This window comes from Canis lupus, chromosome 4 (assembly GCF_048164855.1).
Source record: "Canis lupus baileyi chromosome 4, mCanLup2.hap1, whole genome shotgun sequence".
NCBI lineage: Eukaryota > Metazoa > Chordata > Mammalia > Carnivora > Canidae > Canis > Canis lupus.
In genome coordinates, this window is record NC_132841.1 from 72,998,332 (window position 1) to 73,014,103 (window position 15,772).

Sequence of the window (15,772 nt, forward strand, 5' to 3'; positions counted from 1 at the left end):
GTGAAGTGGTATGACCACTTTGGAAAATAGTCTGGCAGTTTCTTTTATAGTTAAATCTATGCCTACCCTATGATCCTCTATTACATTCTTTAAAAAAAAAAAAAAGATTTTATTTATTTATTTATTCATAAGAGACAGAGAGAGAGAGTGAGAGAGACAGGCAGAGGGAGAAGCAGGCTCCATGCAGGGAACCCGACATGGGACTCGATCCCGGATCTCTAGGATCAGGCCCTGGGCTGAAGGCAGCGCTAAACCACTGAGCCACCCAGGCTGCCCCCTCTATTACATTCTTAGGTATTTTCCCAAGAGAAATGGAAATGACAGGTCCACCAAAAGCTTGCAGAGTAATGTTCATAGTAGATTGTATACCTGTGAACTCCAACATGTGAACAACCCAGATGTACATAAGCAGATAAATGGATAAGCAAACTGTGGCATGTCCGTAAACTGGAATACTACCCAGTAGTAGAAAAGGAATAAATTTACTGATACACGTAACCACATAGATGAATCTGAGATTGTACGACATTTTGGGGTTGAAGACAAGAGGCTGGCCCTATGGGATGAATCTTGGCACACATGTAGCTTAGATAGCAGGGTGCTGCTGCACACAGGCTGGTAACCTCTGGCAATAGCATCCATCCTAATCCGTATGCTGTGTTACAGAAGGCCATCTATTGAGGATGCTCTAGACACCTCAGATGGTAAGTTCTACTAGGAGGCCTATAAGATCCTTTCAAAACCAAGATTCTGCGACTGCCCCTAATTCTTTCATTCATTTTGATGTTGTCTCCTCAACTGTGTTGTAACAGTTCTTTGGGAGCAGTTGCCTGGGTTTATACCAGGACAAGCACGGTGCTAACATGTCACCTATAAACAAATCACATTTTGTCATATGCCAGGCACTGTTTTAAGCACTTTGCATGTGTTAGCTCATTTCTTTATGAAAGTCCTGTGAGGTAGATAATATCAAGACGTCATAGCTGGGGTCTTCTCTAAGATCCTAACCTAAGAAACTCCAGAGCCTGTGCTTTAGCCCATGGTCTCTTCCTCTTATGGGGGCACAAAATAGATGCTCAACTAAGTACCTGAAAATGATCTGTGTGGTGGCTGGCCCTTGAACTCAGTTTGTGGTTCAGTTTAAAAGGTGTTGTTATTGAAGTCAGCAATCAATTTCTATATAAACTGCTCACCACATCCAACTGTCTCCCAACAGGGTGTATTTGACTCTAAAACAAATAAGGTGATAAAGTGGCCTGTTTACCAGGCTAGTGGTTTTCACTTAAATCTAAATAGCTTCATGGTCTCCATCTCTTACACTGCACAAAGTGTGAAAGATAGCAATGTACCACTTTTAGAACTGGGCCGATATGGCCTTGGAGAAATGATTTAGATTTTAACAAAAGAAACAAGAAGTGTCCAAAACTCCAAATTAAAAAGGGGTTAAGTAAGAGCCATTATTATCATTCGTTATTTTATTTAAACTGAAGACTCTATTCAAAGTGCTGGCTCAACTATTATATTAAATCATTAACTTGACTTGAAATCTTAACATTTAAGCAAGGTAAGTTTCACACCTGAGTTGCTTTTTAATGAAATCTGCTGGTAAAACTAGCATAACATCCAAAAGTCAGGATTCAAAATGCAGTAAATACCCGTCTTCCTTCTACCTAGTGATCAAATGACTCACCCTGTGTGGATGGGCAATAAGTAAGCGCAAGGTCATAGGAGAAAGATCCAGACTACTGGCAAGAGCTGATAGTCTGAAGGTGGCTTTTGATACTAACTAGAGCCACAGCAAAAGGGCTTTGTCCAGGAGACAGAGGTTAAACTCTAACGGAGGAAATGCAAACTGACCTATATACTCGAACAGGAGAAAGAAGAAAGACTTTTGTAAGTGTCCTGTATCAGTGCAAGATGGGCTTCATGTCTGAAAAGAACCCAAGGCTAACAGGACACAAATTCCTTTCCCTCAGCAGATGCAGAGAAACTACCAGACCTCCAGACACTACAGCTCAGTAATTTGATTGTCCCTCTCAGGTAGGGATCTGTAATGACTGGTTTAAATAATTGGCACCAACCTTTCTTGCTCTCATAAAAGGAGGTAATTCATGACAAGAAGGTATGTGACCATCTGGAGAGGACAGAGTTAAGCAAGGAAGATAGCCTTCTTTTTGGAAATGGGTGTTTTAGGTCTAAGGCTGTGTTAAACTTTAGTTGTCTTGCAGAGAAATGGAGGCACAGATAATGATTTGTGTGTATGTGTGTTTTTATAAACTGAGTGTGAGTAAGACTTATACCAGTGCCACGGATTATGAGGAGCTGTTTCTTCAACAAGACCAACTTTGACATAAGGAACTTCATTCTCAAGTATGGATTAATGTTTTGATATTATTTGCCATTTTTCTTTCTGAAAATTGACTAAGCTAAATTTAAATAGTAGAAGTGATTGTAGGATAAAGCAAAGTAGATTTTAAGGGACTCGTAGCAAACAACTCCAGCTACAAACATAAAGGGAAAAAAACAAAGATTTAGAAACCAAATCTTCAAAAAACACCATAATAGAGGTGCCAAACATCTTTCTATCTTTGTAAATATTTCTCACATTTTAAGGCTTAAATTCAAAATATTGTTATTGTTGATGACCATGCTCATACCAGGCACATAATGTTTATTAAATAAATCATGACTTATCCCCCTCAAAGTTCATCCAAGTGGTTAATATTCCTCAATCACTGAATACTAGAGCTTCACACTCCACTTAGGCCAACTGATCGTCACCAGAACACTAAAATCAGAGGAGAGAAGTGACTTACTCAAAGTTTATAGTTAGGGCAAAAAGCTGGTACTGTACTCCTTCTATGTCTGAGAATTTTATCATGTAAGGGCCAGCATAAGAAAAAGGACCTAAAATGGCTAAAAAAATTAAGACAAGATAAACTTGCATTTTATCTCATTTAGAATACCCGTTGAAAGAGTACTTATTTGTATAATAATCCTAATATTAAGCATGTAGAGAAAATGATGAGTATACAAGGGGCGAGGAAGGAGAAACAGGAAATGTGAGGAGGCAAGGAACCGGGCGCTAGAGAGAAATATGCAGCCAATATGAGAACAAGGAAAAGAAGAGAAGGCAAAGGAAAAAAAGCTGATTTAAAAAAAAAAAAAGGGCCAAAATATGCTACATACACACACTGGAATATTTATTCAGCCTTATAAAGGAATGAAATTCTTCATACATGCTCCAGCATAGATGAACCTTGAAGGTATTATGCTCAGAGAAATAAGTCAGATACAAAATGATGAATATTGTATGACTCCACTTACACAAGGTGTCCTAGAGCAGTTGGATTCATAGAATGAGAGAGCTGAGTGTGGTTACAGGGTCTGGGGACAGTCAGATGAGGGGTTAGTGCTTCGTGGGCAGCGTTTCAGTCTGGGATGATGAAAAAGTTCTCGAGATGGATGGTGGTGATAGTTATGCCTCAGTGCGAATATACTTAATGTCACTGAACTGTACATTTTAAATAGTTAAATGAGAAATTTTATGTATATTTTCCGCAGTAAAAACCAAAAAACAACATTTAAATCACTTGATTACTGTATCTCCTCTAATCCATCCCGACTTGTCATGATAATTCAATGATTATGAAAACTTGAAGGAGAAAAATGAATAAATTTAAAGGATTCGTCTCTGTTTTCTTGAGAATCTTCCAAGTCACATAAATTTGAAAAGTGTAAGTTTGTCTCTTGTAGCATGGTGAACAAAACGTTTCTGGGAAGTTTTACAAATTGCTACCTGGCCTATACTTCTGCCAAATTAGCTCTAAGTCCATTCAAGAAGGTGTCTGCAGCAGGCATCACTGTATTCCTGCTCATTCAAGCTCATTCCTGAGGGCCAGCGGGGCATTTCAGGGACGTCAGCCCGCCTGCCGGCTTCTGCGAGTTCCCAAGAAGAGAATGAGGCCCAGGCCTTCTGGGTTTATGAGCGCCTTGGGTGGGCAGCTCTGCTCCTTTCTTCTGGCCTAGGCCTCCAAGGTCTTGTTCTCAGGGGAATAACATCCATTTATTCCTGTGGAAACAAGAAAACAAGGAGCCTTTTCTCCTGCTTGCTCAAAGGCTCAAAGAGGAATAAGTTTAAGGAAAAGAGATTTGGAATTAGAAGAAGTTGCAATCAAACTTCTCCATCCGGCCTGTGTCCTTGGAATCCATGAAGGGATTTAAAAATAGTGTGCTTCTTTACTGAAGAGGAAGAGCTTAAATTTATCTGAATTCAACGTACCAAGCTATGCTTCAGCCATATTGACTTATTAATAGCCTATGTGAAGAGTGACTTAATTCTTACTAATAGGATACTTTGTGTCAAAATCACCTCTTTAATTTTAGCAGCACAGAAACACTGGAGAATTACTTGAAATAAAAAGATACCATTTTAAACCTGTGCATGTGCCTGTTCAATATTAATCTTCAACATGTCATAGGACCTAGACTATATTTCTCTTCCCCCTCCCTCAGCAAAATGGAGAGACCCATTTCTAACATATGGAAGCAGTTTCACACTGCAAGTTATTCTGAGGGGAAAATATGTGATTTATAAATGCTGTCAAATGAAATATGTATTTCCAAATGGTACCAAGTTGACCAAGCACATCCTAGGACACATTCCCCATCTTTATAACCCCATGGGCATAAATGAAGGAACAGTGTCGAGAAAGAAACAAACAGCCCCTTTTGGTATTCTCAATCCAGAAGTCCCACACTTGTTGCTGGTAAAAGTATTCGAGTAATCAAAGATTACAAGTAACCTTATCACAAAACTGTTTTATTTATAAATAAAATAGCACCTCCAAATTACGGAGAAGTGGGTATGGTCTGTCAAAAGTAATACATACATCTGAGTTATTTTATCAGTGGTTGAGTATATATATTGACATGAGGATTTTATTTTTTATTTTTTAAGATTTTATTTATTTATTCATGAGAGATACAGAGAGAGAGAGGCAGAGACATAGGCCAAGGGAGAGGCAGGCTCTCTGCAGGGAGCTCGATGCTGGATTCAATCCGAGGATCCCAGGATCATGACCTGAGCCAAAGGCAGACGCTCAACCACTGAGCCACCAGGCCTCCCGACATGGGGATTTTAGATGGCAAGGCTCTCACTTGTCTGATGACATTCTCGAAAAACCTCTTTCTTCAGAATGTGAACAGAAAACAGTGAGACTAAGTGAAGCATCTTACAGTGATTACAGAGAGCAAACCCCACATGTAGGGAGACTGACACAGTCTGAGATCACGTCTCAGTGAGGCTGGTACAGTACAGACCACGGAAGCAGGAGAGCTATCGCAGCCCAGGCGTATCACAGCTCAGAAGACAGGAAGCCATCCCATAGTCATTTTACTGACAATGGAAGCGGTGTGTGTGGGGGGGAGGGCGGGGGGGTGGTATGGAAGAAGGGGGGAAGCTTTCTTTAGGGGGCTGGGGGTGCTGGGTGGGGAGCTCGAGACTTAGAGTCCTTGCTTGCTTTATTTAGTCCCTAAGTATTGGCTGTTTGACCTTGGGCACATCCCATAATTTTAGAGCCTTTCTTTTCTCATGAGCACAGGGTTTAATAACCTACCTTTAGAAAATCCCCCAATGCAGTAAGAGCAGCAGCTTATTGCCTACCTTACCTTACTTAATCCTTACAACTCTGTGAAGAATGCTTTATGCTCTTCATCTCATAGATGAGGAAACCTGCCCTAGCTCGTAGTTAGTAAATTCAGGAGATGGAATTTGAATCCAGGTCTGTTTTCTGCCAAAGCTTAGATTTTTAAAACCATACATTCTGGTCCCTAGTAGCCATTCGTTTAGTCACCAAAAACTGATATATTTAAATCTGTTTTGTAGTAAGTAATGTGTGATGCAAATTAAGTTTTTCTATTACACTGGTGGATAAGAGAAGCATCTTGGGAGATCACCAAGGTCTAACTTTTTCTGCTACTTCTTAAGGTCATATTGAGTTAAATACTTCAAAAGGCGAAAGGATAAAGACTAGTCATGACATACATACGCATATCATAAGGAGGCTACTGTCTTTACGAATGAAAAAGGAAATAATTCAAATAGGTCTATTCTGACACTGGAATAATAGTAAAATTTAAGGAAGTATGCTATGATATCTATTGAAAAGTCACCGATCACCCCCAAATATAAAGCACACTGCACAAGATGGCCATATCTTTTGGGGGGACAATTACAGAATATTCTCAAAAATATGAAGCCAGTTTTTTTCCTCACCATTATGTTTTGGTTGACAGAGTGATTTGGCCAGATGTTCTATACTAAATGATTTAATTAAAATGATCTGTTCTTTAATCTGTACACTTCTCTGTTTATATAGACATTAGTGAAGTAAATGACTTTAAAAAATAATAATTTTTCTTCAATTGAATTACTGCTGCTACAAATTACCAGAGTCTAAGATTGAAATGAAGTTAATTTACTGGCTATCTCCCACTACCACATATAACTGGATGATAAATTAAGCAGCACAGTTTAGAGGTGACGTTGGGTGAGTGCATTCAGCACAGAATTCTCAGGGCTTGTTCCTACCTCCAGAATGGTAGCAAGACCTATAAATGACACAACCTCAGAGTCTTCTTGCTTCTTGCTCACACCAGAGACTTTTATTATCTCTCTGCCTTGGTTTTCCAAAATTGGTCTGTGTCTAGATCTAGACCAATGTACAAAACAGTGGAGGAAAGAGTCTAGACTCTTCAAAACTTAACAATGAACAGGGACACCTGGGTGGCTCAGCAGCTGAGCGGCTGCCTTTGGGGCTCAGGGCGTGGTCCTGGTATCGAGTCCCACATTGGGCTCCCTGCATGGAGCCTGCTTCTGCCTCTGTCTCTGCCTCTTTCTTTCTGTGTCTTTCATGAATAAATAAATAAAATCTTTAAAAAAAACCTTACCAATGAACAGATCTCTTGAAGATTATCAGCATGAGAAGCGGATGAGTTCAGAAAATCGGATGGATTGAATAAACTCTGGGTGGTGATGGTTGTTTTTAGTGGATTGAGAGAGACTTTTCTCATCTTCTCTAATTTCCTATTCTGATATGATTCCCATTCTGAAATTGAGTGATTTCTTTACCAACATTGACGAGAAGAGGAATAGCTTTCTGGTTCTATTCTAATGTCAATTCTTTTTGTCTCCAGTGTGTGCTTCTCATAATAAAACAAAACAAGAAATGCTATATTTCTTGGAGTGGGCAGTTAATAGCTTCATTTTCAACAAGAACTTAAAGCATCTCAAAAAATTTAGAAGTTAATTGAAAGTGTGAATGCTTTCCCCTTCTACTTCATATTAGGTGTTTATTACAACAGTTTTGTATTTATAGTACACAAAATTGGTTATGACTTCAGCAGCAACAACCAGGGCTGGAATCGTTCTAGAGGGTCCATTCATCTTGTTTCTCAAGTTGAGCTAATATTTTGTGAATCAGCTTGGAAACTTCCCATGTAAACTCTCTGTGTTCCTCTGTGTTTCTCTGGGGTCCCGGTTACTTCACCTTTAAAGCATATGCAGCATCTCAGAAAATAGAACCAAGAGTGTTCCATCACAGTTAATAATGTCACTCTGTGTTCCTACCATCCTCTCTGTAAAGACATACATCTGTATATATTGGTGGGTAATTTGTTGTTTATTTCATTCCTTTTACATTTTTATAGAACTCCTCTGTGTATGGCTGGAAATAAGTTACAGAATGTCTCATGCTTGTGCTTCCGTTGTAAATTGGCACAGATCACTTTATGTTCTGGGGTTGCAACTTGCCCTTATAAAACTGTCTTGGAATATTTTAATATGAGGTTGAGTTGTTTTTTTAAAAAAATCAAGATTATTCAGACCCTCTGTGTCTCCTCTTTCTGGGGTCCCATACAGAGATTAAGGTCACTTGCTATGATTTGCCTGTTATTTTCTACAGAAGACCTCATTTTTAGATTTGAAGCTTCAGATGTTTCGGGTTTTTGCTGAAGAATCTTAGTACCATGACAAAGTTTTTGATGTAGTTTATGCTTCCAGCCTATTTTTTTGCCTGGCAGAAATTAACATTTAATAATTTCAAGCAGAGACGTTTTCTAAAAGCATTTTTCAAGAAAAAAAAGGTCAGAAATCAGATACATCAAAGCAGCAAACAAACTTTTGCATCAGAGAGGAAAAAATCTTAATTGCTTCAAGCAAAATATTTGAATGACTGATTTCAATATCAATGTCAATATTTTAATATCCTTACTACAGGGATTTCTTTTTAAGTCCTCAGCACAGCCCTTGACTTCACCTTACATTGAATCATAATAATCATAGTATGTGGTTTGAATAGTAACCATTCTCTCACAAATTGTCAGGTAATTCCGAATACCTGGAGGTTTAGTCACTGACTCCATGAGCCTCCACTGCCATCTTCCTAAGTTTGGTCTCGGGTGACAGAAGCCCGAAGTAGTCTATAGGACTACTATCGGGACCACACTTTGAGGACCAACAATCTCTAAAACTATGTAGGGGCCACAGCCTGAATTCAGAAATTTGCTCCTATTAAAAGAAGAAGAGATATAAGAGCTCAATGAGGAGAACTGAGAATAGTAGCGGTAAGAATAAGGTAATGAGTGAAAGGAAAAAGAAAGACCTTTGAGGAACAATGAGACGTTTCCCCCAAACTAATAAGAGTCACTGGAACCTGCCTATACCATTGGATTGGAGAGGAGGAGGGCAGGGAATCTTACTTTTAGTGAATGTCTTCCGTGCAACCTGTCGTCTGATCTATTGCTATATGTTTATGGATAGATGATAGATAGATAGGTAGATAGATAGATAGATAGATAGATAGATAGATAGATAGATAGATAAATAGATGATATGGAATATGCTGTAAATATCTAGATGTATAGAGAGATGTGTGCATATATGGAGAATGGATAGACAGATAGATAGATAGACAGATAGATAGACAGACAGACAGAAGTTCTGCTCTGTTCCAAACAGGTTTGAAGAGGAAGGTGTACTAGGTGCTCGCATCTGCATACGTGACTTCAATCCTCATGACAAACTTTTAAAAATATATACAGAGAGAGAAGAAATAGCTGAGGCTTAGAGTAATTAAAAAAAAAATCAACTCTAGGACTATTCGATATCAGAGCTCCAAAATCCATGCTTTGACCAGTCAGAGAGCCGGACACAAGTTAAAGAGGATGGGGGCATAAAGAACTGTATTGGAGACTGGGATAAGACAGTGCACAAGAAGAAATTAGAGAGGAGGATGTGGCAAACATGTGGATAGGTCCAGGAAGAAAGGCAGAGGAAAATGCAAGTCCTGCCAGGGCTGCGGTCCAAGTGGATAATTCCAGTCCTGGTAGCAATTAAGAGGTGACCCATTTGGCAGCGCCTGCCCCTCTGCAGGGGGGGTTGTTGCCACTCTCTTTCCTGCCAAGAGTGTTTCTATAACCTTTCTGGCTCTGCCCAGAGTAGCCTGGTTCTATCCAGCGTGGACGACTCAGTTTTCACCTTCCCTAAACCAGCAATGCAGTAAGAGACGGTCTGCAGGACTCTACATGGGAGAAACTGTATAGCAGACACTTGGGGACCCTGGCGATACCTGCCCCCACTCCTATGGGGACTCTGAGTCAATGGTACTCCACGTCAAGTGCCTTCCTCCTCTTCTGGATCTGCTTTTGGCTCCCTAGATGCTTTTGAACCTCCTTCTCTGAGATGATTCCTTGAGAAAATCCTCCAGTTACTTGCCTAGATGAAATAGGTTTGTCAGAGACTGTCAATTAAACATATGGAAATAAAGGGTAGGGACAAGGCCTTATAACCTATCTAAAATTGGGGGAAATTATGATACATATTAAAATAGGAGAAAAAGAAGTTTATATTCACTCATCTTCAGCCTCATCTTGTACCACTTGTCTTCTCTCTCTTGACTTGCATGGTGTCTTGAACATAGTCAACCCTCAGTAAACCTTTTTTGAATAAATGGATTGATTAATGAATATATGAGAAAGAAAAGAGGATAAATTTATTTTTCTTTTTTTAAAGTTTTTAAATATTTTATTTAAATTCAATTTGCCAACAAAGAAAAGAATAAATTAAAAATATAAAATCCTAAGAACCTTGCTTTTATTTCTAAATTTTCCTACTGGGTCAAGTAAGAAAATTGTTACAGACCCGGTGGCTTGATAAATGCTTGCTTAGGGCATTGTCTTTGGAGCCAAAAGAGTTGCTTGGGAGAAGGGGAGAGAACTCAGAGGGAGGAGGAGGTATGGAAAGTCTCTGTTTTCCAACCAATGTGTCAGACAATGTCGGTGGGCAAGAGAAGGTGACTGTGCTGAGGCTAATATGCCTTTAATCAGACAATGTATACCTACATCCAGCACAGTGGCTGGCACAAAAAAGATACTCAATAAGTTTTCATTGAATTAATGAATAAAAGTGATGTACTTACTTTACCATATATCCTCTAAGCTGCAAGTAACCGTTTGTGGTTTCTTCCTTAACGCCGCATGGAAGATTGTTTTTGCCTGTGTTTAGCTGAATGTTTTGATCAAGGGAAAGAAAGTCAACATGCCCTTTGTCACAGATTAGACCTCATCATGATGTTTTAGCCAGAACTATCCTAAATCCAGTTTAGAAGAGCAAATTTATAATTCTAATTCATAAGTATCCTCTGAACATCCACGAAGACTATTTTCTTTCAAAGTCACTAGATTTCTCTTTTCTTAAATCTAATGTAATTGCTGGAAGAGGAGCTTGTTAGGGAAGCAACAAAAAGTTGAACTATAGTTTAATATGGATGGGAATGCTGATGTATTCTTGAGCATTTTCTGCTGGGGCTCACTTGGTTCCAAGGGCAGACTATGTGGTAAGCACTTGCATGAAAAAGTGAGCAGTTTATCTCACTGGACTGAAAGAATGTACCCAAGCTCACAGGGCCCAGGAGCATGGCAAGGATGGTGTGGCAGAGATTGAATACTCTCTTATGGGATTAGATTATGGGGAACTGGAGAACCTCTTCCTGGCATATTAAAAAAATGTAATTGTCTGCTAGTTCCTTGAAACTCCTCTGTGAGAGTTTTAATTATTCAGCCCAGGGATGGCAAATACCTCGGCTTGTGTGCCAGGACAATATATTGGTAATGGCTGCTGGAAATCTATTATGGGGAGACTTATGAGATCATATTTGGGCTCATTAAGAAAGTGTTGTCATTTATACTTCAATTTTAAAAAGAAAGAAAATGTTGTCATGAATTGGCAATGTCAGCTAAGAGTTTTGGAATGGAGATTGGTGGCATGCCACATTATTTAATATCCTTTCTTTAAAGCTTTTTTTTTTTTCTCTCTCTCTCTCTCTCTCTGGTCTTGTAAAAATATAAATAATTATATCTAAAAATCCATTTAATCATCATATAAACTCTGTGAGGTAAGTACTATTATAATTTTCATTTTGTTTTCAGATGAGGAAACTAAAGTTACAAACCTATTATTTCCCCCAAGTATTAGTGCTACACATGCCTAACTAACTCCAGGGCCCAAGCTTTTAACAAACATGTCATCTTCCCTAAGAATTCTGGAGTGGCTAAACTGTTATCACTCATTTATACCCTAGAGTAAATGAGCTTCTCTCTGTTGTTTTACCTAAGAGAGGAAAATATAAAAGATTCATGAGGTCAGCAGGGCTGAAGACAAAAGACTGATTCTCAGTCTAAATATTGAAAATATGGCTTAGTATATGACTGCTCTAATGAAGGAAATATGGATTATTTCTGGAACAATCTGAGGATAGAATGCAATACATCCCCACCATTCTTACCTTGAGATCCAACTCAAGTAGAAGAACTATTCTTAGATGAGATTTTTCACCCCTTGCAATTTTTCATTCTAAAAGCAAAGATGTTAATCATTATGTCCTAATGATATTGTAAATGAAGATAATTATACTTTGTTTTCCTTAAACACTTAAAGTGTGTTCTTTTAATGGGATGATCTCACTGCTTATGGGAACACGTTATTATCACTTTCCCCAAGTCCTTATTTCTGTAATTAACTGCTAAAATAATTTGTAAATACAGAAGTTATAGCGTCCATGTAAAAACAGTTTGGATTTTACCCAAAGGCAGGGAAAAATACAAAGTGAAACAAACAAACAAAAAACTTCTAATATTTTTAGTTGGTGTTAGAAATGTCCGAATATAGTTTGACTTTCTCCCTATTCTTTTCCTTGTACAGAAAAATCTGTCATTGCTCAACCAATATTTGTTTTTGCAAAGAGAGAACAAACTTTTAAGGTAAGCTCGAGCTAATTTTCTTTGTTTGATTTTCACTTTGGCAAAGAAAATTGTTTCAAGAAGCTAGTGAGGCTAAATGATATACGATTGCCTTAGTTTATCCTCTTGCTCTTCACTTAGCAGAGTTGTGCCTCTAGAATATTTATATAGTGGGTTTTTACTGGTAGCAATTTGGCCAAAATGGGAGGCCAGAGGCCTGCCTTGTGTTGAAGCTATGAATAACACGTCATCTTTACCAAAATTATAGAGTTTTTTAGTGACTTGGAAAAGGGCGGGACTGAAAGAGGTTAGCAGGGCAGAGACTCCGCGTGGGTCTCCACCACTGACCTAGCTTACAACTGGGTGTAAAGTCCTAAACTGGGATGCTTGACTTAAAAGTGAACCTGTCGGATCTTATTTGGAATTGACATTCTTTATTATAATTTTGTTCCTGTTGATTTTTAAATTTTCTTTTTGTTTCGCTAGAAAGGAAAGATGATGCTCAGTTTTAAACATGAAAAGTGTATAAGCTGCTTTCTTACAATAAAACTAAATGTGTATACAAGACATAAAAATTAAAAAAAAATAAAAGGGGTCTGAAGGACCCTACCTGCATCACACTAAAACCACCAGCTTTGAAAGACCAATGATAAGATTAGTAGCTTTCCACTTTAGCTTGATTGGTATTTTCCTGTTATTGGGTTCTGCTTATGCAAGTCATTTACCTTCCTACCCACAAAACTGACTAAAGAAAAGCTCAACCCCCAAGCCCCAGTCAAAGATAAGTCCATTTCCTGGGCTCCACCCCAGGTCAACAGCTCCAGATCTTGAGAGCTGGTGTTTCCAAATCTTCCTTTTAAACAATTTCTTTTTTTTTTTTTTTATTGGTGTTCAATTTGCTAATATATAGCATAACACCCAGTGCTCATCCCATCAAGTGCCCCCCTTAGTGCCCGTCACCCAGTCACTCCCACCCCCCTGCCCACCTCCCTTTCTACCACCCCTTGTTCGTTTCCCAGAGTTAGGAGTCTCTCATGTTCTGTCTCCCTCTCTGATATTTCCTGCTCATTTTTTTCTCTTTTCCCCTTTATTCCCTTTCACTATTTTTTATATTCCCCAAATGAATGAGACCATATAATGTTTGTCCTTCTCCGATTGACTTATTTCACTCAGCATAATACCCTCCAGTTCCATCCACATTGAAACAAATGGTGGGTATTTGTCGTTTCTAATGGCTGAGGAATATTCCATTGTATACATAGACCACATCTTCTTTATCCATTCATCTTTCGATGGACACCAAATCTTCCTTTTAAACAATTTCTGACAAGGCATTCTACAGTCCCTGAAATACAAAACCGCTCTACTGAGGCTTTGTTTTGTCTTGAATATGTGCCTAGCGAGTGAAGGAGTAAGGGTGAGAGGCTTCGCCCTGGCCTAGCTGAGCAGACCTGGCTTTTGAGAAATCTCTGATGGAGCCACAGGGTGGAATTCTGTTGTAAAAACAGCAAACACTCAGCTCTCACTGGCAGCTTTGTTTCCTTCCAGAGACCTGCAGAGGACTCCACCTATGAAGCATCAGAACATGGTAAGGACTTACCTCTGGGATTTCCAAACCCATCTTCCTACAAGGAAAATACACAGGCACAAATATTTGGGCATGTGGCAAGATGTAAAACTTCATGGTTTTTCTCATGTTTAAACACCAAATTGGCTCTTGTTTTGAGAGATGACACACCAGTCCCCAGAGCACTGACGTTAGTGACGCTGAAGGCCCTCATCTCTCCATTGCCCTGTGTCTCAACCCGCCAAACAGTCTCTTTACCATCTCAAAATTCACATGCAGTTTCTTGCTGAAGTCACTTGTTTCTCATTGTTTCTTATGAGGCTGGTGTGCCTGTAGCTCTACGGCCACCAAGCTATTAAGCCCAGCATTTAAACTTGGCCTTTGGGAGTTAACGAGTTATCAGATGATGATCTATGCAGCAAAAGGTAATTCTGTTTATCCTTTGGTTGAGGATAGCTTGTCATTGTCAGCAATTTTACTCATCATGTTGAATTTCTTGCAGAATGCAATGGTTTTCTGAGAAAGCGCGTAAGGTCTTCATCTTTTACTTTGCACACTACACATCCTCAGTCCCCAGGAGGTAGGTATAGCCCTGAGTGTTGTCTGTTCACCATTCTGTTTTCTCTGAGTGTGAAAGCACTGAGAGACTTTTCAAATGGGAAATGTTTAAGCCCACGTTTATAATAAATTGTTGCGTGAAAAGAGCAGTCTATAAAATGGATTGTACAGCGAGTCACTTTAAAAATTCAATTTATCAGGGGCACCTGGGTGGCTTAGTCAGTTGAGCCTCTGCCTTTGGCTCAGATCATGACCCCCGGGTCCCTGAGTCTGATTCCTTGCTCAGTGGGGAGTCAGCTTCTCCCTCTCCTTCTGCCCCTCTCCCGGCTCATGTGCTCCCTCTCTCGTTCTCTCTCCCTCACTCACTTTCACTCTCAAATAAATAACAAATCCTTAAAAAATACAAATAACTAAATAGAAATTCAATTTATCAACATTGGATGAAAGATTGAAAGGACAGAAGCCATAATGTCAGCAATGGTTATCTTAGGTAATGGGAGTGCAGGTGATTTGGGGTTTCCCACCCATTCTGCATTTTGTTGTGCTTCCAAAGTATCTGCATTAAGTATGTATTAGCTTTGTAATTAGGGGAAACTGTCATTTCTCCCTGAGTATCCATCTACTTAAATAGATGTCTGCCTTGAAAAGAACCCTTTAGGAACTTCAGCACATACTGTATTCTGAGTAAATCAGTAACTTAGTTTGCCTCTCTCCTACACTCAAAGTACTCCGTAATTCCTTTTAGAAATGACCGCATTAAAAAGAAAAGAAAAGAAAAGAAATGACCTCATTGCCTTCTGCCTTGTAATACAGCTGTCTCTGTGTATGTCTGTCTCTTCCATGTGACTTCCTTGAGGTCGTCTTCATGCATGATAGAGTGTCTTACACATGGTGATCACTCCAATATTTATTGAATCAAATAGAAATTAATTTATAATTCCCACCATAGGCACATTTTATTTCTATTGATAACAATACAAAACATTTTCTAAATCAGTGATATAGAAATCTTCCTGAAACAGCAAAAGTCCAAATCAAAAGAAACACAAAACCCCACTTCTTCACTGACTTCAGTTTGCAATTTGCTTCTAGCATCAAGCTTGTCCCAGAATCGAATGAGATCATCATCCTTCACCAACCTCCTGACCTTCCCCCCTTCTGGGCCAGGTAATAAACAGCTTTGAGCTTGACACTCTGACTTTTCAAAATCCATTCTCACGAATGTTGAGCTTTCCTACTCAGCTACTATAAAATGCTGGCATTGTAGTGAGTGGCAAATAAAATAGAAGCCTTTGCAAAGTATGATTAGAAGAATCCCTTATGAATTCCAACTCCACAAATCCAAGCAAT

The 15,772-nt window shown here is 39.1% G+C and overlaps 1 protein-coding gene across 1 annotated transcript in view; it reads left to right on the forward strand.

Annotated features, from left to right (window-relative positions):
* The window catches only part of RANBP3L (RAN binding protein 3 like), a 44,190-nt gene that overhangs the window by 8,498 nt on the left and 19,920 nt on the right, over positions 1–15,772 (forward strand). The window contains exons 2-5 of the mRNA XM_072824880.1: positions 12,260–12,318; positions 13,846–13,885; positions 14,367–14,444; positions 15,515–15,589. Coding sequence (XP_072680981.1) covers positions 12,260–12,318; positions 13,846–13,885; positions 14,367–14,444; positions 15,515–15,589 — 252 coding nt within the window. The remainder of the gene's footprint in view (positions 1–12,259; positions 12,319–13,845; positions 13,886–14,366; positions 14,445–15,514; positions 15,590–15,772) is intronic.